The 25,653-nt window shown below is 42.9% G+C and overlaps 1 protein-coding gene across 7 annotated transcripts; it reads left to right on the top strand.

Moving 5' to 3' along the window:
- The first annotated feature begins 2,801 nt into the window (after positions 1 to 2,801).
- Positions 2,802 to 21,389, top strand: tut4 (terminal uridylyl transferase 4). Of its 7 annotated transcripts, XM_046300296.1 has the most exons (28): positions 2,941 to 3,091; positions 3,803 to 4,395; positions 4,577 to 4,737; positions 6,019 to 6,147; positions 6,465 to 6,642; positions 7,337 to 7,425; positions 9,768 to 9,819; positions 10,210 to 10,279; positions 10,543 to 10,669; positions 10,984 to 11,103; positions 11,285 to 11,458; positions 11,804 to 11,978; positions 14,472 to 15,040; positions 15,180 to 15,330; positions 15,541 to 15,627; positions 15,739 to 15,842; positions 15,957 to 16,014; positions 16,144 to 16,247; positions 16,422 to 16,625; positions 16,770 to 16,847; positions 17,016 to 17,193; positions 17,278 to 17,325; positions 17,620 to 17,702; positions 17,912 to 18,048; positions 18,301 to 18,461; positions 20,011 to 20,108; positions 20,314 to 20,458; positions 21,252 to 21,389. In XM_046300296.1, exons 2-27 carry the CDS (start codon positions 3,894 to 3,896, stop codon positions 20,437 to 20,439), a joined length of 3,963 nt encoding a protein of 1,320 aa, XP_046156252.1. In that variant the 5' UTR covers positions 2,941 to 3,091; positions 3,803 to 3,893; the 3' UTR covers positions 20,440 to 20,458; positions 21,252 to 21,389. The 7 variants fall into 7 exon arrangements, with proteins under 7 accessions (XP_046156253.1, XP_046156252.1, XP_046156251.1 ...); XM_046300297.1 differs by lacking the exons at positions 2,941 to 3,091; positions 21,252 to 21,389 and adding an exon at positions 2,802 to 2,934 and having other exon boundaries at positions 20,314 to 20,580; XM_046300295.1 differs by lacking the exon at positions 21,252 to 21,389 and having other exon boundaries at positions 20,314 to 20,580.
- The last annotated feature ends 4,264 nt before the right edge of the window (positions 21,390 to 25,653 follow it).

A 25,653-nucleotide genomic window follows, 5' to 3' on the forward strand; every position in this document is an offset into this window, starting at 1 on the left:
TTATAATATAACAAAAAAGTGTGAATTTAATTGTTATTGCGGTACAATCATGCAGTACAATCGTGTGGTACAATCGAGCTCGTGCTGTTAGGTGACCTAAACTGGGACATGCTTAACACCCCGGCCATCCTACAATCTAAGCTGGATGCTCTCAATCTCACACAAATGATCAATGAACCCACCAGGTACAACCCCAAATCCGTAAGCACGGGCACCCTCATAGATATCATCCTAACCAACCTGCCCTCCAAATACACCTCTGCTGTCTTCAACCAGGATCAACTTTACTCCACCCAAATCCAGATTGCTGATGTTCTGAAAGAGCTGCAAAATCTGGACCCCTACAAATCAGTAGAGCTAGACAATCTGGACCCTCTCTTCCTAAAATGATCAGCCGAAATTGTTGCAAATGCTATTACTAGCTTGTTCAACCTCTGAGATTCCCAAAGATTGGAAAGCTGCCGCGGTCATCCCCTTCTTCAAAGGGGGACACTCTATACCCAAACTGCTACATACCTATATCTATCCTACCCTGCCTTTCTAAGGTCTTCGAAAGCCAAGTTTACAAACAGATCACCGACCATTTTGAATCCCACCGTACCTTCTCCGCTATGCAATCTGGTTTCCGAGCTGGTCATGGGTGCACCTCAGCCACGCTCAAGGTCCTAAATGACATCATAACCGCTATCGATAAGAGACAATACTGTGCAGCTGTATTCATCGACCTGGCCAAGGCTTTCGACTCTGTCAATCACCACATTCTTATCTGCAGACTCAACAGCCTTGGTTTCTCAAATGTCTGCCTCGCCTGGTTCACCAACTACTTCTCTGACAGAGTTCAGTGTGTCAAATCCGAGGGCCTGTTGTCCGGACCCCTGGCAGTCTCTGTGGGGGTGCCACAGGGTTGAATCCTTGGGCTGACTCTTTTCTCTGTATACATCAATGATGTCTCTCTTGCTGCTGGTTATTCTCTAATCCACCTCTACACAGACGACAGACGACACCACAGACGACACCATTCTGTATAGTGCCCTTCTTTATAGTGCCCTTCTTTTGGACACTGTGTTAACTAACCTCCAGATGAGCTTCAATGCCATACAACTCTCCTTCCGTGGCCTCAAACTGCTCTTAAATGCAAGCAAAACTTAATGCATGCTCTTCAACCGATCGCTGCCCACACCTACCCACCCGTCCAGCATCACTAGGTTCTGACTGCAAATACCTAGGTGTCTGGTTAGACTGTAAACTCTCCTTCCAGACTCACATTAAGAATCTCCAATCCAAAATTACATCTAGAATCTGCTTCCTATTTTGCAACAAAGCATCCTTCACTCATGCTGCTAATCATACCCTCGTAAAACTGACTATCCTACCGATCCTTGACTTTGGCAATGTAATTTACAAAATGGCCTCCAACACTCTACTCAGAAAATTGGATGCAGTCTATCACAGGGCCATCCATTTTGTCACCAAAGCCCCATATACTACCCACCACTGCGACCTGTATGCTCTCGTTGGCTGGCCCTTGCTTCATATCCGTCGCCAAACCCACTGGCTCAAGGCGTTATCTCAGCTCACTGGTCACCATAGCAACACCCACCCACAGAACCGCGCTCCAGCAGGTATATTTTAGTCACCCCCAAAGACAATTCCTCATTTGGCCGCCTTTCCTTACAGTTCTCTGCTGCCAATGACTGGAACGAACTGCAACAATCACTGAAGCTGGAGACTTATATATCCCTCTCTAGCTTTAAGCACCAGCTGTCAGTGCAGCTCACAGATCACTGAACCTGTACATAGCCAATCTGTAAATAACCCACCCAACTACCTCATCACCATATTATTATTTATTTTGTTTATTTTTCTCCTTTGCACCCCAGTATCTTTACTTGCACACTCATCTTCTGCACATTTATCACTCCAGTGTTTAATTTGCCATACTGTAATAATTTCGCCACTATGGCCTATTTATTGCCTCACCCCCCCTTATCCTACCTATAATAATAATAATAATATATGCCATTTAGCAGACGCTTTTATCCAAAGCGACTTACAGTCATGTGTGCATACATTCTACGTATGGGTGGTCCCGGGGATCGAACCCACTACCCTGGCGTTACAAGCGCCATGCTCTACCAACTGAGCTACAACTGCCAGGTCACAGTTGTAAATGAGAACTTGTTCTCAACTAGCCTACCTGGTTAAATAAAGGTGAAATAAATTCAAATTAAAATTAAAAAACTATTAGGACTATGATAATTGCGTCCCAGTTTACCCAATGTGAACCGAAAATATGGTTTTGGTTGTGTACACAAATGTGTGTGTCATGCCTCCTGCGAATATCATATCAACATGTTATTTTTTTGTGTGATTAGGAAATATCCTTTTAGAAATGTATTAGGTGTTGCGCAAATATAATATATAATGGAAAAGCAAAATGTCTCTCCCTTTTTCTGAATTCACCCTGCTTTTGTATTTTTGGCCTTTGGCTATTTTCTATCAATAAGACTTTCATGAATACAACCCACTGTAAATGGTTCAGGGACCCCATCCCTCCAAATACTTTTGTATTTCTTGGCAATTTTCTATGAATTTAAATTTACTTTACATTAAAAATACTTCCTTAAAATTTCAATGGCTTTCATCCCATAATGCTTTCATGAATACAAACAGAGAGGAAGCGCAGATAGATATAGATATTCATGGCATGAGGCTGGCAGCATACCATCTATATCCGTGGAGATTACTGGCGGTTGACGACAACCCTCATCGAATATTCAAAGAAGTATTAAAAATAATGAGATGTATGCACCAATCCAAAGAAAGATAGGCGGAAGGAAGACAGCCCGAGGTGCCGACTCCCATTGTTAGGGCGGTTAGACAAGTTTCTTGTCAGTATATCCATATTCTTTGATACACCTACATTCAATAAAGGTACCCACAATGCCCTATGCAAGAATTAACATGGCGTCTATGGTGCTGTTTTGATCATACCGCAATGGTTTTGATCCGTGAATGAAAACAACAAAATACTGAGCAGGAAGATTAAGAGAAATTAGACGTATTTTAGAGCTAAAATCTGCATGTTACAGTAAGGCATTGTATATTATTTTTCATGTTCTGGTGCTTTTGTCGTATGTCAGTTGTATAGGGTCGGGTGGCTAGTCAAACACTTTATAGAAAGGTTTACTAGCCGCTGGCCAGCTAGCGGATAGATGGCTAACTTGCTAGCTAGCCATTTATCAGGTACTTCGATTTACGAGGTGGCTAGTTAGCTACCGTTTGCAAATACAAACATTTGTCAGGTAGCTAACAAGTCTGCTCTAGCTGCACGGTATTTATTTGTCTAGCTGTTATTTTAAATGTCACTTGCCCCGTTTGTTTCCATCTGCAGTGTGTCTCGCTCCGCGAGAAGGCCCTTGCAGTATATTGTGGGTTGGTTTCGTTTCATAACAAACACAAGTGCTTCAGCCTAGGTTTTTTCTCAGCTTCGTTATATCGTAATAATGTATATTTGCAATAAAATTCGCAAGTTCTATTACTACCCTTTATGCACTGGTCTAACTACTGTAACCCATATGTGTTCATAACAAGGATGTATTTGTTTTGATCAGGCCTTTGTGGCTTCATTGCAAGCTAAATGTTTTGCCACTGGCTACTTTCTCAGTTCTTCCTAGCAGATGCAGAATTAGTTCAATATGATATGTTTTGATAGTATTGAGTGTCTATGAATAGTTTAGGCTATTGTTTTTTTAATATCAATGTAAGTAATGCCAAAAATGTATGACTTTCATCTCTTCAGAGTTTCATTGAACTAGCTGCCTCCCCATCCTCAATACAGAGTAGTAGTTTGTTCTCTTCAGCCCGGGTGAGGGAGAGGACTGGATCGTGGCATGGAGGAATCAAAAAGCCCCCTAAAATTAATCAAGCCCTCACGCAATGAGGACAGGGGAGCCACAGCTCCGTCCTCCACCAGCTCCAGGTCCCTGAAAGAGGCTCCAGCGACACAGAGAGAGGGGTCTGGCCCCAAGCCTGCCACTGCCTGCCGGAGCAAGGAGAACATCACCACAGCCAGGGAGGACCATAAGGACCAAGGCAGTAACCGTGGGACAGGCAGAGCCTCCACGGCCAGCCCTCAGGACCCAGGGAGAGGGAAGCCTCGCAGGCTGACTGGGAGGACCAGCTCTGGGGAGAGGAGGAAGGGGAAGGTGGGACTGGGAGGCCAGCAGCAGGCTTGGCAGGGGGGTGATGCTAGGCCCATGGTGGCTTCAGACAGGAGTCCGGCTGGTGGAGGGAGAGACACAGGGGCAGGTACGGTGTCCAACTCATCTGACGAAGTCCTTACTGCACAGACCAAGACCTCCAAGATGGGGCCGTTGAAGGAGAAGTCACCTGGTGCGTTATTCTATACTTTAGCTACATAACTGTTTCATGTTTGAGCCATTTCCTGCTACAATATGTCTGTGTTAGAGTCCTGTTGCAGTTTTTGTTGTTGTTATATAACCACTTCCTGGTCATAAAATTGGTTATCTACATGCTGACTGTAAGTGAAGAGTTGGTTTGTCTGTGTTTTCAGGTGTGAAGGCCAGTGCTGTGTTGGAGACAGGGCAACCTGCTGTGGAGGGGTCAGCGGTCAATGAGGAGGGTCATGGGAGGAACATGACCTCTGAGCAGAAGCTGGGTCTCAGACAGGCTGAAGATCGCCTGTACAGAGACTACATACACAGACTGGTCAAGGTGAGGCGAGAACATAAGTTACTTCAGTTTATTAGTTGTCTGTATTTACAGTGCCTTCAGAAAGTATTAACACCCCTTAATTTTTTCCACATTTTGTTACAAATTGGTATTAAAATTGATTTAGTTGTCTTTTTTTTTGTCAATGATGTGCACAAAATACTCATGTCAAAGTGGAAGATTTTTTAAACATGTTTTAAAGATGAGTAAATGCTAATAATCCGTGATTAGATAAGTATTGAACCCCGTGAGTCAATAGATGTTGGAATCACATATGGCAGCGATTACAGTCTTTCTGGGTAAGTCTCTAAGAGCTTCACACACCTGGATTGTTTAAACACTTCAAGCTCTGTCGAGTTGGTTGTTGATAATTGCTAGGAAGCCATTTTAGCCTTGCCATAGATTTTCAAGCAGATGTAATTCAAAACTGTAACTAGGCCACTCAGGAACATTCACTGTCATCTTTTTGTTAGCTTAGCAATATATTTGACCTTGAGTTTTCAGTTATTATCCTGCTGAAAGGTGAATTTGTCCGCTCGTGTCTGTTGGAAAGTTGACTGACCCATGTTTTCCTCTAGGATTTTGCCTGTGCTTAGCTCTTCTATTTATTTTTATCCTAAAAAAACTCCCTAGTCCATGCAGGTGACAAGCATATCCATAACGTGATGCAGCCACCACCATGCTTGAAAATATGAAGACTGGTACTCGGTGATGTGTTGTGTTTTCCCCATACACAATGCTTTGTATTCAGGACAAAAAGCTTGCAGTGTAACTTTAATGCCATATTGCAAACAGTATGCATGCTTTGGAATATTTTTCTCATTCTTTTCATGCTTATTGAGTCAATACATTTCAGCTTTGAGTTTTTTTATTAATTTGTAAACAGTTCTTTGAAGAAATCCACTTTGATTATTGTGTATAGATCAGTGGACCAAAATCTCAATTAAATCCATTTTAAATTCTGATTATAACGCAACAAAATGTGGAAAAAGTCAAGGTGTTAATACTTCCTGAAGCCACTGTGTTGTCTGTAACAGTTGACTGGAATTTGTGGACACAACTTTACATTTTAAGGCAACTTCTTAGGTCAGATGTCTTATCAATTTGTTGTTTGTTGCTGGGAACCCTCCACCAGGAAAAACAATAACAATGTTAATAGTCAACAGTTCAACACATTGCTGAGGGGTTTAAAAAATAAATAATTTGCATGTGTACAGTGAGGGGCACTATCAGTGACTGGTCTCTCACATATATAATTGGTTTCACTGCTTTCTGTCTCTACAGCGGTCTCCAGAGTACCCTAACTTCCAGTACCTATGCAAGCTATGTTCAATACACATAGAGAACATACAGGGGGCACACAAACACATCAAGGAAAAGAGACACAAGAAGAGCATCATGGTGAGAGAAAAAGTTAGCAACTTTTATTTATTTTGTCATAATTGTCATGTTCTCCAACAACTGATATGTACTGTAACTTGAAAGAAAATCCTAGGCTGTTATTTACATCTTTGTTATTTCAGAAGTGGAAATGGTTAATTGAGGTGGAGCTTTTTGGTGTATCTGTATACATTCGTACTATTTTGCTGCTTCCTAAGCCTACGTTGGCCATTTTGTATCTCTCCCAAACCCCAAATTCTGTCCACATTCTCTCCAATAGATTAGACAGTGCCATTAGAGGGGATTTGGATTCACCCTGCCTTTGTCTCTCTCCCCTGTGTTGTGTTTAGGAGAAGCAGGAGGAGAACGAGCTGCGTGCGCTGCCTGCCCCCTCCCCAGCCCAGCTCAGAGCCGTGGACGCAGCCGTCCTTCAGGTCACCCAACAACATGGTATCTCTGACCAGGACTTCCTGATGCGAAAGGAAGTGGTCACCAGGATGGAGATCATCATCCAGCAGCACCTCTCGGGTAACCTAGTTGTTTTTATTTTTTTTAATGTATTTTTATTTCTCCTTTATTTAACCAAGTAGGCTAGTTGAGAACAAGTTCTTATTTGCAACTGTGACCTGGCCAAGATAAAGCATAGCAGTGTGAACAGACAACACAGAGTTACACATGGAATAAACAATTAACAAGTCAGTAACACAGAAAAAAAGAGTCTATATACATTATGTGCAAAAGGCATGAGGAGGTAGGCGAATAATTACAATTTTGCAGATTAACACTGGAGTGATACATGATCAGATGGTCATGTGCAGGTAGAGATACTGGTGTGCAAAAGAGCAGAAAAGTAAATAAATGTAGACTGTATGGGGATGAGGTAGGTAAAATTGTGTAAAGTATTTCTATCCTCCTGTCTCCTTCCTGTCATCTAGACTGTTCATCTGCCATGTCTAGATGGTTGAAAGTAGCTTATTGTAAGTATCGGCTTACAGGAGTGGCAAAGGTTCCCAGGGTGGCAATAAACCAATAAAATGCAATAGTAGGGAAATGGCATGAATGAAATCCTGTTGAATGTATGGCATGAATAGAATGGTGTTTAATGTATGGTATGAATAGATCCCTGGTTAATGAATGGTATGAGTATATCCCTGGTTAATGTCTGGTATCAATAGATCCCTGGTTAATTAATGGCTTTTGTTGCTGTTATTTTTCTTTTCAGTTTGCGCCCTCCGCCTCTATGGCTCCTGTCTCACCCGATTTGCCTTCAAGACAAGTGACATCAACATTGACGTCACCTACCCCTCCACTGTAAGTCTTGTCTGTTTCTTAACTTCTTATGGGCAGATGGGACGGTAGCGTCCCTCCTGGTCAACAACTGGTGGAATTGCAGAGCGCGAAATTCAAATGACAGAAATATAAATATTTAACATTCATGAAAATACAAGTGTTTTACATCAAAATAAAGCTTAATTTCTTGTTAATCCAGCCGATGTGTCATATTTCAAAAAGGCTTTACTGCAAAAGCACACCATGTGATTATCTGAGGACAGCGCCCCGCATACAAAAGCATGAAAAACATTTTTTAACCAGGCAGGTGCGCCACGAATGTCAGAAATGGTGATATAATAAATGCCTTTGAAGTTTTTCTTCTGTTGGCACTCCAAAAGGTCCCAGCTACATCACAAATTGTCCTTTTGTTCGATTAAGTCATTCTTTATATCCATAGAAACTCAGTTTAACTGGTGCGCTTAATTCAATAATCCACCGGTTTCCCTCCTTCGAAATCAATCCCAAACGTTACCAATAAACTTATCCAAACAAGTCAAACAATGTTTATAATCAAACCTCAGGTAACCTAATATGTAAATAAATGATAACATTTAAGATGGAGAATAATATATTAATTACCGGAGATAAATAACAAAGAACGCGCTTTCATCCATGCGCATGGAAACACTACAGCCAAAATGGGAGCCACTTAGAAAAAACACAACTTCTAGCTAATTTTTCCAAAAACCAGCCTGAAACTATTTTTAAAGACTGTGGAAGCCCTAGGAACTGCAATCTGGGAAGATTTCGCCTCATAATAAACATGACAGCAATTGAAAACAGTTTTTTTGGATGGTTTGTCCTCTGGGTTTCGCCTGCCATATCAGTTCTGTTGTACTCACAGACATTATTTGAACAGTTTTAGAAACTTTTGAGTTTTCTATCCAAATCTACCAAGTATATGTATGTCCTAGCTTCTGGGCCTGAGTAACAGGCAGTTAACTTTAGGCACGCTTTTCATCCAGACGTGAAAATACTTCCCCCTACCCAAGAGCGGTTAACAACTCACTAATGCAAATTATAATTACGCAATTGCCAGTTTATTTGCTACACCACCCTGTTCACGAAAATGGTTCGCTCCTACAGACAGTGAGTCACATGGCCTTGGCTTGCTATATAAAGCAGGCAGACAGGCATCCAGTTACTGTTCGATTGAACGTTAGTAGACAAAACAAGTGACCTTTGAGTGTGGTATGATCATCTGTGCCATGCGTGCCGGTTCCAGTGTCTCAAACGTCCTCCTGGACTTTTCACGCATGACAGTGTCTAGGGTTTACCGAGAATGGCGCAACAAACAAAAAACATCTTGTCAGTAGCAGTCTTGTGGGTGAAAACAGCTTGTTGATGAGAGGTCAAAGGCGAATCATGCAAGGTAACAGTCGGGCCACAAATGGCGCAGAACGGCATCTCTGAATGCGCAACTCGTCGGTCCTGGTCAGGGATGGGCTATTGCAGCGGACGACCACACCGGGTTCCACTCCTATCAGCTAAAAACAAGAAGCGGCGGCTCCGGGGGGCATGCAATCATCAACACTGGACAATTGAGGAGTGCAGAAACAGTGCCTTGTTCAACAAATCCTGGTTCCTGAATCAGGATTGTCGAAATCCGCATGAGACCATGACCCCATCCTGCCTGGTGTCAACAGTACAGGCTGGTGGTGGTGCTGTAATGGTGTGTGGAATGTTTTTTTTCCTGACACACGTTAGGTCCCTTGATACCAATTGAGCAATGATTCAATGGCCCGTAGAATTTAGGCTGTTTTGGAAGCGAAGGTGTGTCCGACCCAGTACAAGGTGCACCCATCAGACACACACTACCTAATACATTGGCCACTGAGTGTAAATGCGAAGTGTGCAGGTGTTAAATGCAATGTGGGTGCAAGTCAAATGATTGTAAGATCAGTGGTAATCAACGTAGGAAACAGGAAGGAGGTTATTCAAGACTATTGGGACACAACCTTGATTTGCATTATTGCTTTATTGTCAGTCTGTATCGGATGATCTCTGATCGCCCTCACCTTGATTGTCATGGATAGGATTTAACTGATTGGGTATATTTATCAGTTGGAGGGATCCAAGAACCTGTGAATGATTGGACTCCTAGACAGGATACTAAAACAGGACTCAAATGAACTGTGGACTGAATATGATTTGCCTCCACTCCTGTTAGGTCTTTGTGTTCTAGGCTGCGGTCACAGTAAAAGCACTTTGACTGCTGCTGATGATGTATAAACTGCTTTATGAAGACGTGATTGAATTTAATATGATAAATGTTGATGCCTTGACTCTCAATAATGTATTTAATGTTTTTGTCTCTCTAGATGACTCAACCAGATGTGCTGATACAAGTATTGGAAATCGTGAAGAACAGTGGTGTGCTACACACACACACACACACACACACACACACACACACACACACACACACACACACACACACACACACACACACACACACACACACACACACACACACACACACACACACAGTGTTGAGAGAGACTGTAAATTCAGCATAAGAAGCTATATTGAGTTATTTGTTAGCTTGGAGAGCTCATATTAACCATCTCGAATGAAGGTTATGAGAAAATAAAATTAATAGAAATCCGAACTAATGCACAGTAGTTTTAATACAAACAACTTTGGTAAATTAGATTGTTTAATCATTTTCATGTGTTAAGCTATGTAAATTAGGTAGCCAGCCAGGAGATAATTGTGTTGGGTTTGGTAGCAGTCAAAGAATGTTGGCCTTTCTTTTTCCAGCTCAATATTCTGAGGTTGAGTCTGACTTTCACGCCAAAGTTCCGGTAGTGTTTTGCAGAGATGTCAACAGGTCAGTGGAAGGTTAATTCTACTGTTTTCTATGAGCTCTACTGTTATCCATTTACAACCTGCTTTTTTGAAATATCCTCTGAGTTAGTTGTTCCTGGGTGCATTTTTAATACCTGGGTACAGCATAGCAAAACATTTTGCAACAAAATAAAAATGAGAGTTCCTTATTGGACAAGTTCAGGTAACCCATCTCTGCTTCAGTACGTTTTCTTCTGTTTGGTGTCTAATGAATACAACCCTGATCAGTGTGTTGTATCTCCACAGTGGGTTGATGTGCAAGGTGAGTGCAGGTAATGATGTGGCCTGCCTCACCACCAACCACCTGGCTGCCCTAGCTAGACTGGAACCCAGACTGGTGCCTCTGGTCCTGGCCTTCCGCCTCTGGGCTAAGGTAAGGCTGGTCTAGGGAAAATAGTATTTTATGGATACCAGCATATGATATAAATAGCATCTGTCTAGTTAACGCTAGTGCTTTTAGTGGAAATAACAAATGTAACTAAATGTATTGGCCTTTGATGACTGAACCAGCATTTATGTGTAGAGTGGATTTCATTGTAAATTATATGGTTGCTTTACCTAACTTAGCATATTGTCGCTTTAGTGGTTTTGATGACAACGTCAGCCCCTGACCAGAGAGAATGTGTTCTTAATGACTTACCTGATTTAAATAAAGATGATCGTTTGTGTGCTTGTTTTTCCCTCTAGTTGTGCCACATTGACTGCCAGGCAGAAGGGGGAATCCCGTCCTACTCCTTCTCCCTCATGGTCATCTTCTTCCTCCAACAACGCAGAGAGCCCATCCTTCCTGTCTACTTCGGCTACTGGGTAGGTGACACCACACAAAGGTCAATATTTTATTAAAATAGTTACCACTATTGCTGCACACATTTGAACTGATTCATTTTCTTTCAGGTCATATTTTTTTTGCTTTTATTTAAGATGTTTTTACTGTGCTTGTTGCTGTTTTTTGTTAATGCTGTTTCTAACTTTATGTGGTTGATTTCAGATCGAAGGCTTTGATGTGAAGGCTGTGGATGAGTACCATCTAACAGGGATAGAGATGGATATATTTGTGGGGTGGGAGCACCGGCCCCCCAGTACAGAGGGACGGGGGGACGGAGGGAAGGTCAAGCCTGAGCAGAAGAAACCAGCTATGAAGAACCAGCATACAGAGGGAATGGTGAGTACTCTCGACAAGGCTTTCATTTTCTTTTTCAAATAAAGTTTTTTCATTTAAGAAATGATATGACTGCATATTGTAACATGTTTACATTCTGCAGTGCTAAAAGCAGAGTTCAAAGGACTGAGTGTATCCCCTTTTCTCAGGAGTGCTACAAAGCATTTTATTGGTGTGTTAGCTGGACTGATTCCTCACCATATTTCTTACACCAGTCCATTTCCTTTTTTTTTCAATGCCACCAATGGCGTTGAGTGCCTCTGTTCTCCTTTGTGGTTACTGTCCATGTAGTCTTAGGCTTCGTTCATATGTCCCATCTCACTCTGTTCTCGCTCTGCTCCCTCTCAGACGCGCCTGGCCCTGGACCTGGGTAAGGGGGTGTCCCTGGGCCAGCTGTGGCTGGAGCTGCTTCGGTTCTACACTCTGGAGTTTGCCCTGGAGGAACGCATCATCAGCATCCGCCTCAAAGAGCTCCTCTCCAGAGAGATGAAGAACTGGCCCCGACGAAGGCTGGCCATCGAGGGTAAGACTGAGGGAGGGAGACCAATAAACAGACAGATTGGCCATCGATGGTAAGACTGAGGGAGAGAGACCAATAAACAGACAGATTGGCCATCAAGGGTAAGACTGAGGGAGAGAGACTACTAAACAGACAGGTTGGCCATCAAGGGTAAGACTGAGGGAGGGAGACCAATAAACAGACAGGTTGGCCATCGATGGTAAGACTGAGGGAGGGAGACCAATAAACAGACAGATTGGCCATCGATGGTAAGACTGAGGGAGGGAGACCAATAAACAGACAGATTGGCCATCGAGGGTAAGACTGAGGGAGGGAGACCAATAAACAGACAGATTGGCCATCGAGGGTAAGACTGAGGGAGGGAGACCAATAAACAGACAGATTGGCCATCAAGGGTAAGACTGAGGGAGAGAGACCACTAAACAGACAGGCTGGCCATCGAGGGAGAGAGACCACTAAACAGACAGGCTGGCCATCGAGGGAGAGACTACTGGACAGACAGACTGGGGAGGGAGACGGACCACTGAACAGACAGGTGGGCCATCAAGGGTGAGGGAGAGAGTCCACTGAACAGGGTATTCAGATTTGAAACATTCAGAATGTTGCAGATAGAAATTTAATGAATAGAGCTGACATGATCAATCAATTATGGCATAATGGGTGGACCGGCAACAATTGTGAGTGTACCCATAGGAGCAAAGCAGGAAGTGTACCTATCAATTTGTGCTGTGATTCAACTCAAATGTCATTACAAACAATACATACAATTGCATGAACCACATCAGTTAACATCATTTGAATGAACATTCTATTTTACCATGGAAATTATTGCGTCACAATACTAGACAGCCATTGTGAGTGTACCCATGAGTTTACCTATTAAATTGCTAGGGTTAGAGGTTCCAAGCCCATTCTGTTCATTCTTATTTCAATTCAATTCAAGGGCTTTATTGGCATGGGAAACATGTTAACATTGCCAAAGCAAGTGAGGTAGACAACATACAAAGTGAATATATAAGGTGAAAAACAACAAAAATGAACAGTAAACATTACACATACAGAAGTTTCAAAACAGTAAAGACATTACAAATGTCATATTATATATATATATGTATATGTGTGTGTGTATATGTGTATGTATGTATATGTGTGTATATATATATATACATATACATATACATACAATGTACAAATAGTTAAAGGACACAAGATAAAATAAATAAGCATAAATATGGGTTGTATTTACAATGGTGTTTGTTCTTCACTGGTTGCCCTCTTCTCGTGGCAACAGGTCACAAATCTTGCTGCTGTGATGGCACACTGTGGAATTTCACCCAGTAGATATGGGAGTTTTTCAAAATTGGATTTGTTTTCGAATTCTTTGTGGATCTGTGTGATCTGGGGGAAATATGTATCTCTAATATGGTCATACATTGGGCAGGAGGTTAGGAAGTGCAGCTCAGTTTCCACCTCATTTTGTGGGCAGTGAGCACATAGCCTGTCTTCTCTTGGGAGCCATGTCTGCCTACGGCGGCCTTTCTCAATAGCAAGGCTATGCTCACTGAGTCTGTACATAGTCAAAGCTTAGTAGTCAGTCACAGTGGTCAGGTATTCTGCCGCTGTGTACTCTCTGTGTAGGGCCAAATAGCATTCTAGTTTGCTCTGTTTTTTTGTTAATTCTTTCCAATGTGTTAAGTAATTATCTTTTTGTTTTCTCATGTTTTGGTTGGGTCTAATTGAGTTGCTGTCCTGGGGCTCATTGGGGTGTGTTTGTGTTTGTAAACAGAGCCCCAGGACTAGCTTGCTTAGGGGACTCTTCTCCAGGTTCATCTCTCTGTAGGTGATGGCTTTGTTATGGAAGGTTTGTGAATCGCTTCCTTTTAGGTGGTTGTAGAATTTAATGGCTCTTTTCTGGATTTTGATAATTAGTGGGTATCGGCCTAATTCTGCTCTGCATGCATTATTTGGTGTTTTACGTTGTACACAGAGGATATTTTTGCAGAATTCTGCGTGCAGAGTCTCAATTTGGTGTTTGTCCCATTTTGTGAAGTCTTGGTTGGTGAGCGGACCCCAGACCTCACAACCATAAAGGGCAATGGGCTCTATGACTGATTCAAGTATTTTTAGCCAGATCCTAATTGGTATGTTGAATGTTATGTTTCTTTTGATGGCATAGAATGCCCTTCTTGCCTTGTCTCTCAGATCGTTCACAGCTTTTTTTTTCCTTTTTTTTTTTCTCTCTGTGACTCCCCCACACACAATTCTAAATGGCAGACAGTCAGATTTGTTTTCTATATGACTAGCTCCCTTTGATTGTTACCACTTTTGTCCTCTCTACTTGTCTCCCTCAATGAGACTGCTGACTTACTAGGTGTGAATAGCTTAATGTGGTGGAGTCAGAATCAACTTTTTTTTTTCATGGCTAGTTATTTTTGTCAGTTTCTACACTCCACTACTCAACCACCTTTAAACTTATCCTCTTCTATTTCTTCTCAGATCCGTTTGCCCTGAAGAGGAATGTTGCCCGCAGCCTGAACAGTCAGATGGTCTTTGAGTACGTCCAGGAGCGCTTTCGTACTGCCTACAAATACTTTGCCTGCCCGCAGAGCAAGGACAGGGACACAGGAGGGCGCCAGAGAGGCAAGAAGACATGCAAACATGGCGACATGAAACTGGAGGAAGGAGACGGAAAGGGAGACGAGGTGGCTGAGAAGAGTGGAGGTGGAGAGCGCAATGGGAAAGAAGGGAACAGTCTGAGCTCTGAGACAGGACAGATGGAGGATGATGAGTTTGAAAGTGATGAAGAGGTTGGAGCAGAGCGGGCATTAAACGCTGGCCTTATGGACTTGGTCCTCAGTGAGGGGTACAGTTCTACAGATGGGATTGGAGCTGAGCCTGGCGCTACCCTGGAGTATTCCTCCGCCTCCCCCTCGCCCCAGAACGGCCTGCTGGACAGTGATGAAGAGGGGGAAGAGGAAGTTAAGCCTGTGTTTAAGATGCAGGGACATATTGCACCAGAGGACCTGCATTATATATTTGACAGGATGATCTTCACAGGCGGAAAGGTATATGTACAAAATGCTTTTTTGATTGTTTTGAATTGGATAATGAAAATTCTAGACTTGCTTTGACAGATGTTTAGTGTAGGTTCCAGAATTAAGTTCACAGGCTTTGCTTAATTATGTTTATTGATTTTCTCTGCAGCCTCCTACAGTCGTGTGCAGCATCTGTAAGAGAGATGGCCATCTGAAGGACGATTGTCCTGAGGACTTCAAGAAGATCGAGCTCAAACCGCTGCCTCCCATGACCGATCGCTTCAGAGACATCCTGGATGGCCTTTGTAGACTCTGCTACCGTAAGTCATTTGCTGCTTAACATCATTCTGCTGTCTTGGAAGGAGTTTGTTTGAGTGATTATGTCCAGATTTTGTCCAAGCAGATCTTCTATATTATAGAGCTAAGACATGTATTGAACACTACACTGGTAAAACCTGTATATATAGACTTCACATGCACAAATAGGAATACTCAAACACGTTAAATATACGTTTTCTGATTGTTTGTAGATGAGCTGTCCCCCTCTCTTGGAGAGCAGCAGAAGAGAGAGCAGGTCATGAGTAGTCTGGAGAGGTTTATACGAAAGGAATACAATGGTACGTACAGAACAAAATTTCATATGTAACAGCAGTTCACAAGAATATGGAAGTTACTATTCTGTGTAGTACAACCTCTGTATTATAAACATCTATGATATCATCACACAGACGAGGCCCAGCTGTGTTTGTTTGGCTCCTCCAAGAACGGCTTTGGTTTCCGTGACAGTGACCTGGACATCTGCATGACCTTGGAGGGCCACGACACCGGAGAGGTACGTGGGCTCACTGTGATTGGTGTCCATTTTGAATATTGAAACTCATTCCCGCAGGTCTTTGACTCCCCAGTCATTCTGAGATGTATATCTGTCTATCCCTCTACTCAACAGAAGTTGAACTGCAAAGAGATCATCGAAGACCTAGCCAAGGTGCTAAAGAAACACGCAGGTAAAAGAGGTTCTTTCATAGCACATTACATTGACCCCTTTCAGGATGTGTGATTTGACTATTTGTTATGAATGCAGACTGTCCTATTTTGTGATTTGGTGATTGATGACCTGTGTTTTCCTCTGTCAGGTCTGAGGAACATCCTGCCTATTACGACAGCCAAAGTGCCTATTGTGAAGTTTGAACACAGACCGAGCGGACTGGAGGCAGACATCAGCCTCTACAATACGCTGGTGAGTAAACAGAGATCATTACTTAACGTTACAGATAGCCATAACAAGGACTGGTATGGGACAGAGTACTATCATTGGGTAACATGTCCTTTGTATGTCAAGCTAAGTTGCTGTGTAATCAGTGATTGTGTACGATCCATCTGTATGGATTCATTGGTGTCACTCCTCTTTCAGGCTCAACACAACACCAGAATGCTGGCTACCTACGCGGCTCTAGACCCGCGCGTGCAGTTCCTGGGATACACCATGAAGGTGTTTGCGAAGCGCTGCGACATAGGTGACGCGTCCAGAGGAAGTCTGTCGTCCTATGCATACATCCTCATGGTGCTCTACTTCCTGCAGCAGAGAAAGCCCCCCGTCATCCCTGTTCTCCAAGAGGTACTGTTCACTTACCCTCTGCTAACCCTTGTTACAGGTCCATCCTGTTATAGCCAGTCAGTGTGGATGTAGCTGACACCAACAGAAGCCACTCAGTCTTTGTAAAAGCTTTAGGAAATAACCCAATGTCCACCTGTTCCTTAGGTCTTTGACGGACATACTGTACCACAGAGGATGGTGGATGGTTGGAATGCCTTCTTCTGTGATGACCTCGAGGAACTGGTGAGTTAAGTCATCAACGCAACTGAATGTAGCAAATCCTACACACACCTGCCTCTCCTAAATGATGACCTTGAATACGTTTGTTGTTTTGATTACTAGTCATTGTAGTCTAAAGCATTCTATTAAAGAGTTCTGATAAAGCTCGCTGTCCCTTGTCCTCCCTCATAGCGTCGTCATCTGCCAGAGCTGCAGCAAAACCGTGAGTCTGTGGGGGAGCTGTGGCTGGGCCTACTCAGGTTCTACACCGAGGAGTTTGACTTTAAGGAGCATGTCATTAGCATCCGCCAGAGGAAACGACTCACCACCTTCGAGAAGCAGTGGACCTCCAAGTGCATCGCTATTGAAGGTAGTGAAACTTTCCTTCTCATTCACATGGTTGTGATGATGAAAGGACCGATTGATCACTGGTTACTTTTTGTTTGTTCCTTAGATCCCTTTGACTTGAATCACAATCTTGGTGCTGGAGTTTCTCGCAAAAGTAAGTGAACTGTGTCCTCAGTAGGGTTGAGGAACTTTCAATAAATTCCCTAGTTTACCTGAAATCCTGGTTAGAGGTTGTCAGGAGATAATGAGCAGGATATCTGGAATACGCCATCCAGGATTTCTGGAAAATCACAGAATTTATTGAGAGTTTTGCCACCTTACTCCTAAGTTATCCTTATCAGGCCAATATGTATCATCTACCACAGTATGTCAGTGATTATGGTCTGTGCTCCCTGTAGTAGTTCAGTGATCATGGTCCCCAACACACCCCTTCTCTGTCTCTCCTTAGTGACTAACTTCATCATGAAGGCCTTTATCAACGGCAGGAAGCTGTTTGGTACTCCCTTCTACCCCCAGCCTGGCTTGGAGGCGGTAGGGCACACACTAGATACAGGGCTGTAATTCAGAGTGCTGATATAGGATCATTTTTGCCTTTTTTAAATGATGATTAACAAGAGGTTGGACCTGATCCAACATCCGCACTCTGAGACCCGTTGTAATAATGGGCATTGTTGCCCGGGCTGTACACTGTCGATGTCAAATTATTCCATTTGTCTAACATTGTTTCTTCTGTGGTGCAGTACTACTTCTTTGACTCCAAGGTGCTAACTGATGGGGAGCTGGCACCTAATGACAGGTGCTGTCGGGTCTGTGGCAAGATCGGCCATTATATGAAGGACTGCCCCAAGAGACGCAGGTACACTGGGAGAGAACATCAGTGAGTTTCTTTCGGAACTAGTGTGTGTGTGTGACAGACCTGGGTTCAAATACTATTTGAAATAATTCCAGGTGGGAGGGCTTTGCACTTTTGAGACTTTTTGTTGCATTGGTTCTGTTGGAAGACGAGCTCAATCAAGCACATATACAGTATTTGAAATGATTTATAATAGTATTTTAACCTATGTCAAGTGGTGGCTGCATGTTTGAATGAGCCAATCCTCTGCTTCTGTGTGCATGTCTGTCTGAACAGGGGGATGAGGAAGAAGGAGAACGAGAAAGAGGAGGATGTGAAGGAGGGAGATGATCATGAGCTGCGGGAGCGTCGCTGTTTCCAGTGTGGTGACATGGGTCACGTACGGAGGGACTGCCAAGAGTACCGTCATCTTAGACAGAGAGCCGCAGTGGGACTAGGTACACACACACACACACCTGATCGAGGGTGTATCCGCTAGGAAGAAAACAGAAATTAAACAGGGAGGGACATACCTGAATTTGTTGAATAGATACTCCTGTTTTCGTTGCCAAACCGTTTTCTGTTTGGAGTAAACTGTTTCCGTTGCAAAGGGTTTTGCAACTGTTTGCAAAACAGTTTGTCTTGGTCTAATAATTACACCTCTGGGGTGAATTCATTACGTAAACAGTCTACCATTTGAGAAGCAAACAGAGCAAAACAAGAGTTTCATTTGGACAAATTCAGGTAGGAATGTAACGATTCACCGAATGTTTAAGATACAAGTGTATTGGTCTGCGGACCCTAAACCGATCCAAATGTAGCATGCATCAGTCAGATGTCATTTAGGTTGTCATCTGTGCGCTGATTTACTGGAATAAAAGTAAGCTATCGGAGAGACAACTGGCTGTTGGCCTACCTGCTGAACAGGGCTTAAAATGGAGTTTATTTTGATTATTCAGGTTCACCATCAGCAATATTTTTGGTAGTTTTGCTTTGAACAATCAGTGTAAAGTTAATTATTTCATAACGAGGACGGCTATCACTTTTTATAAATATATTTTTGCTCCCCAATTCCGTGGTCTCCAATTAGTAGTTAGTCTTGTCTCATCGCTGCAACTCCCATACGGACTCACGGTCCTCCGAAACCTAACCAAACCCCACTGCTTCTTGACACAATGCCCACTTAACCGGGAAGCCAGCCACACCAATGTGTCAGAGGAAACACCGTACAGCTGGCGACCGTGTCAGCGTGCATGCGCTCGGCCTGCTACAGGAGTCGCTAGTGCGCGATGGGACAAGGACATCCCTATCGGCCAAACCCTCCCCTGACCCGGACGACGCTGGGCCAATTGTGCGCCGCCCAGTTGCGGGCGGCTGCGACAGCCTGGATTCGAACCCAGAATCTCTAGTGGCACAGCTAGCAATGCAGTGACTTAGACCACTGCTCCACTCGAGAGGCCAGCAATCACTTTTGCGAGTCGCACTGCATGGCCAAAACTAGAGACGACGAGAAGATCAATCTGTAAAAACGGTTAAAACCATTTGATTTTGAGATGGGAGTGAAATCCAAAGTTGTGCTATATATTCATTGGGTATGTCTGAGCTAATTTGTAAATGATAAATATTAAAAGCTCAAACATGCAAAAAAAATATAAAAAAAAATAACAAAAATAACAAGCTCAGACAGATTAACTCCAAGAGTCCCAACTCATGAGCTCCATCAGCAGCAGATTTTTAATTTAGAATGGAAAATGAATGTGTTTGTGCAACAAATGTTAGTGTATCGAATCGTATTGTTTCGAACCGAATTGCATCGATTAGTTCTGTATTCAAACCGAATGGCACTGAATCGTTTCAAACTAAAACTTATCATTCCTGTATTGTATAGGAGCCCATGTTAGTTGTTGATTTAAAGACCTGTGTTTTGTCATGACTACTACCTCCCAGCAGAGGACAGCAGTGGCTCGATGACTGAGTGATGTAATGGTTTGCTTCCGTTTCCTCCAGTTCCCCACATGGTGCAAGCCATGGTGAGCTCCCAGTCAATCCCCATCCCCCAGCCTCCACAGGACCGCCCCGGACGCACCAGACAACCCTCCGAATGTGTGAGTACAACTCTATGTTGTCTCTCTCCCTGAGCCACCCTAACCATGTTCAAACATGCTACAGCTAGCTTCTTTATCTATCAGTACAGACCTCTATGTATGGTGAAGCCTTTTAATTTATTTCTCTGTTTCCCTTCCTGTATTTTTCCCTTCCTGACTTTCCCTCTACATCCTTACCCTGCTGTCCCCCGCCCCCCCTCCTCAGTCTGATTCTCACCAGACTCCGCCCTACTCCCCCCAGCCCAACCTGTTCTCCCAGGGTTCCAGCCAATCCTCCAGCTCCCCCCCAATCCTCCTCCTCCAAGACCTCCGCTGGAGTGGGACCCCCTAAGCAGCCCCAACACCCCCAGGTTCCCCTCTCTCTCTTCGGCTTCCCTCCCTCCCACCCGGGCCAGTACCACCACTCTGCAGCTCTCACTGCTCTGGGACTGCTGCCGTCCCATCACAACCAGCACCAGTCTCATCAGTCCCAGGGGCACCAGGTTCATCACCAACACCACCACCCCTCCAACTCCTGGCCCATTCACGGCCCAATCCTCCAGACTTCCAGTGGCCCTGGTGGGCCCTCCCCGCCCGGCCTTAAATTCCCTCTGCGCCAGGCACCTGGCCCAGGGAATGGGAACACAGGGCCAGGGGGCTCTTTGGGGGGTGGCAGCCCTAGCCCTATGAACCTAAACGACCCTAGCATCATCTTCGCCCAGCCGGCGGGGAGGCCCATGGGCCTGGGAGGAGGGCAGGGACGGGACAGGCACTGGCACAACCACCTGGCACAACAGGGGGCAATGGTGGCTAACGGCACTGTGGGGAAGTCAGGTACACACTGGGTGGCTCAGTCTCTGTCTGGGCTCTTTCTGTCTCTGCTAGTTGTCAGAACAGTCTGTCTTTGTTGGTTTGTCTGACTAACTGGTCAGATTCTGTCCTTGTCTTTAGCAGTAACTGTCTGTTTCCTTGTTAACTGTGCTGATTGTGTGGTCAGGTAAGAGACACCAGTGGTTTTGAGCTACACTTAATTCACTGTGCACTTAAACTGGTGCTGGGTAAGAAGGATGATATCAAATTATTGTGGTTGGCTGAGCAGTTTCTTGTTTAAATTTTCCATTTACGTTTTGTGGACCAAATTTAAAGACCTCCCTTTCCCTGTAGACCCAGGCTACAAGACCCAGTTTGGGGGTGTGAGCCAGCAGGGATCTAGGACCTGGGAGCACAGCAATGCGGCCCACTACTCCCTGTCCCCGTCCTGGCCTTACCGCATGCCACAGAACTTCATCCAGCAGGGCAACGGGGGCTACCCACAACCCGGCAAACCCTTCATGTCCCAAGGTAAGAGGCTCTGTGATAGAGAGATGCGAATTAGAGGTCTTCACGGTTTCAACAGACTTGAAATCCCGAGATCTGACCCGGGACCCAATCGGGTCCTGGCCCTAAAATCTGACTTCTGGCTCGGATCTGGGTCGGGTCTGACGTAATTGTCACGGGTACCAGGTATGTGCGATTAAAATGTATTACCGTTGGTCCCGATTTGGACCCGTCTTCTGTTAATTACCCTTCTCTACTATTGATCCGTGAAGATTGAGTCCTTTTTCACTGAAGTATAACAAAAGTTAGAGGAGAAAGAGAAAAGTGAAAAGAAGTCGACAAGGGGAACGTCCTCAGGGACAAGTTGTGATATTGTAGTTGACAAATATGAGGAAAAATGTTGGCACAGCCAAATGGACTGTGTGCAATTCGCTATTCAGGTTTGATGCATATTTCTATCTTGTTTATTTTCATTTATCGTCCAGTCCATTATTGTTTATTTATTACTATTGTAGGTCTATTTTAATTATCTAAACCAGTTCTTTAAATTAGCAATGCAAAAAGTGTTTCATTTTGTTGAACATTTTTTGTCAACGAAAACGTATCTATATTTTTGTGCTATGTATTTAGTTTAAGGCTAAAAGTAGGCCTGTTGTAAAAGAAATGGCATTAACCTATTACTGTCATTTGTTGGGTAGGCCTGCGGTAGGCAGTCACCTTTGTTGGTATTGAATTTATTGCGGCAATATTCGTATTTTCCCAGTGAATAGGGACTTTTGATATCATCCCAATAAAGTTAAGCAACTTTTGTGATTGTTTGGTGTGGTATGCCTATTCATTCGGCTTAGGTACTGCAGACCTATGAAGGCAGTGCACACCGAGAGTTGAACTTGAGGTGAGGAAGAATATTTTATGCCTACCGGAGTTACACCTTTTAATCTAACAATATAATGCTTATCTTTATAAAAACACATTGGGATAGAAAATGTAGAAATAAAGCTACTGCATCAGCCTATATCTGTTTAGCAATCTGACAAGGATTTAAAAGATGTCGGGAACATGGCGCTGGAGTATTGCCAAATCTCCCCCTCAGAATCCCCCCCGTGTTCTTCATTGTTGCGACTTGCGTGCTAGTTGAGATTTCTGCCCTTCACTCATTTGTCAGTTTAGCCTACATTCACTGATCTTAGTAGCAGAATGCATTTTTGTCTGCAGTTTTCGGTTTGGCTATTTGTTTCAAGTGTATGTGGCGGTTCTAGCTTGTATAGCGCCCTGGGCGAACCCCCCCTTCAGCGCACACACCCCTGGGGCGCCCTGTGCTACCCCCGGCAAGATGCCGCCATGGGCGGCTGCCCTTGTCGCGTACCTAAATCCGCTACTGATTTTTGTATTGGTCTATAAATAAATCTCTTTGCCATTCGTCATCTATCCCATGTCTTATTCAACTAGTATTTTTGAAAGTCTATGGATAATAATTCAGCCGTAGTTGTTCTGAAAGGTTTATTGCTTGCCAACATTTTACTCCCTCCATGTTTAATAAAACACACATGAATTAATTATACATTTTTGGTTGCCTATCCTGACTTGAAGTTCTACAGAAATTATTTGACACTAGCCACAAAATTAAGGAAATTAGAAGAGGGGGGTCTGGCAGGGGGGAGATTTTCGGCACAACACCGGCATACCTATCTTTTCTGTTGTTCTAGGGCTAGGCCTAAGCTCGTCTCTTTTTAAATATAAAAAAATTATAAATTAATATCATTTTGTATTAGCAAAGTATAGTCCATATGCTACACGTCGAGACACAACTAATCGTTTTTTAAAATAATTAGTTATAGGCAGTTTTTAAGGACACGTAACTGTAGTTAATTTGGCCAACATCGCTTGTTTATTCATGGTGCTGGCAGCGCCCAATTGGATATTTTAAATTGCTTTCTTTAGAATCTAAACGGGTGTCTCGGAACCTGAACCAGCATGGGTCTGTTTGGGTCAGTTTCAAACAGTCCTTTTCGGAAAGGGTCGGTCTGTCCTTGAGTCCATTCAGAACGGGTGTCCGTTTTAAAAAATACAATTAATTATTGCATATCTCATGGGGTGGGAAAGCCACGGATCCACCTCTCATTTAGTATAGTTTGTAATACTTCATTGATTGGTCTACTCTAAATAATTCTCCCCTTCGATCTTACAAAAATGCCCCTACTGTAGTTAACTTTACTTCCTTCTTTGTCTTGGCCCCGCCCCAGGTTCTGTGGTGAACCCCAATCAGCATTTCCCGCTCCTCCCCCACGGACGACATCACGTCAACCTCAACTACATCCAGCAGAAGAAATGAATTGTGAACTCTGCTCTCATAGCAGCTTCTTTCATTTATGGTCCTTCACCCTGACAAAACAAAAACTATATAATCTTAACTTTTCATCATCTGGTCACAATACTTTTTAAAATGAATTTTATCATTTTTGTACAGTTTTTACGTGTTTTGTCTCATTACATTGATTTGTAATACAAATGTTAAATATTTTAATACCCCCATTTCTGAAGGGGTCCAAAAAGTGTTTTTATTTTGTGTAAAGGAGGGAAAATGATCCTTTATTTTTATTAGCTGTGTTCATACTTTGCTTGCTTAAGGATAAAAGCTTTGAATAGACATTTGTTCAAACAAAAAACAACATTTTAACATGCCCACTCCTATCAGATAATTATGTAGTGCCAAAAAGACCTATAGTAAGGGGGAAAAAAATAAGAAAACAATAAGAAAAAAACAAAGCCATAAAAAATAAATAAAGTTAAATCAAACATTTTGTTTTTGGTGACATTATTTGTTGACTGCAGACAATTTTGATAATTTTCCTAAGCATCTTAAGTCTTCTCCTGTTCTAAAAGTATTTCCAATAGAGATTCTTAATCTGTTTGTTTTTTATATATTTTTAATTGTATGCCCTGATATAGCCTGGTCAGGACCGCAAACCACGGCCACTCTACATACAATTCATTATAGTATCAATACACATCATTTATGATCGGTGAGTTTTATGATTTTACTCATTGTATGAGTACAGATGTTTACAATCCAGCTTTAGTAATAATGTCCAGAACTGCAGTTGCTCTACTACTAGAGCATGAGTTTTTAATCAGCAGGACATGGACTCTTATCGACTTTTATAGCAAAGTCACTGTACTATTATTATTCATATTGTTCATTGATAGTAAACTTTACTTTGGATTTCTGTTATTACATAATGGTAGTGGTTCTGTCACCAAAGTTAACCTTTTCCTAGAAAAGACCCTGTGGTGTATTTACTCTGAACTAAACTGGCCTTAATGCTGGAGGGATCGGCTGAACTTTTCCAGTAAGGAACTCTTGTTTTCTTTGCAAATGTTTTGCAACAGTTTCCTATGGTATGCACTAATGAATACACCCCTGGCATGTGTTTTTCTCAATGTTCAATGGCAGGAGATGTCACACCAGTCTAGCAGTATAAACAAGCTCTTGTAGTATATTGTCCTGCACTGATGGAAACCCTCTGAACTGAGCTTGGGCTCTCCCTCCTTTGCCTAGCCCAGAGTTCTTGTATCGAAAGGAAGGCAGTAGAAGTAGTCTGTACAGTCAGCTAGGACTTATCCTCAGGAAATAATAACCGCCTATATTTCACTGGCAATTTAGTGTTCATTCTCTTCCATACGTTTGTTTGATTTAGACTATGAAACCCTACAATCTTTTATTTATCTCCTCTGTAAACACTCGCATCCTTGTGGGTGAGGGTCAAGTAATAGTGGATACAAATACAAATTGTAATGAAAATGAATCTGGACATAAACTATTACTATAGTAATAGCTTAAACTATTTAAACTTGCATGGCACAAGACTTGGAGCTTGGAATCACGCAGTTCTATGATCAGTGTGGGCAATTAGGGTATTTTTATTATAACACGTGTAATTTAGGTAGCAGCACCAAACATCGCCAAACCGCCTAAATTAAACTTGCTATAGTGCAAGTTGTATATGTACTGCAATGCATACGTTTGGCTACATGCAGAAGACCCAATGTCAGTTTGAATGCACTATGGGATATGCAAAACACACATTTTCAATTTACACTATTATAATACTTTATTTATTTTAATTTTATTTCACCTTTTATTTAACCAGGTAGGCCAGTTGAGAAAAAGTTATCATTTACAACTGCGACCTGGCAAAGATAAAGCAATGCAGTGGGACATCAACAACAACACAGAGTTGCACATAAA

The sequence above is a fragment of the Oncorhynchus gorbuscha genome, linkage group LG15, assembly GCF_021184085.1.
Source record: "Oncorhynchus gorbuscha isolate QuinsamMale2020 ecotype Even-year linkage group LG15, OgorEven_v1.0, whole genome shotgun sequence".
Taxonomy (NCBI): domain Eukaryota; kingdom Metazoa; phylum Chordata; class Actinopteri; order Salmoniformes; family Salmonidae; genus Oncorhynchus; species Oncorhynchus gorbuscha.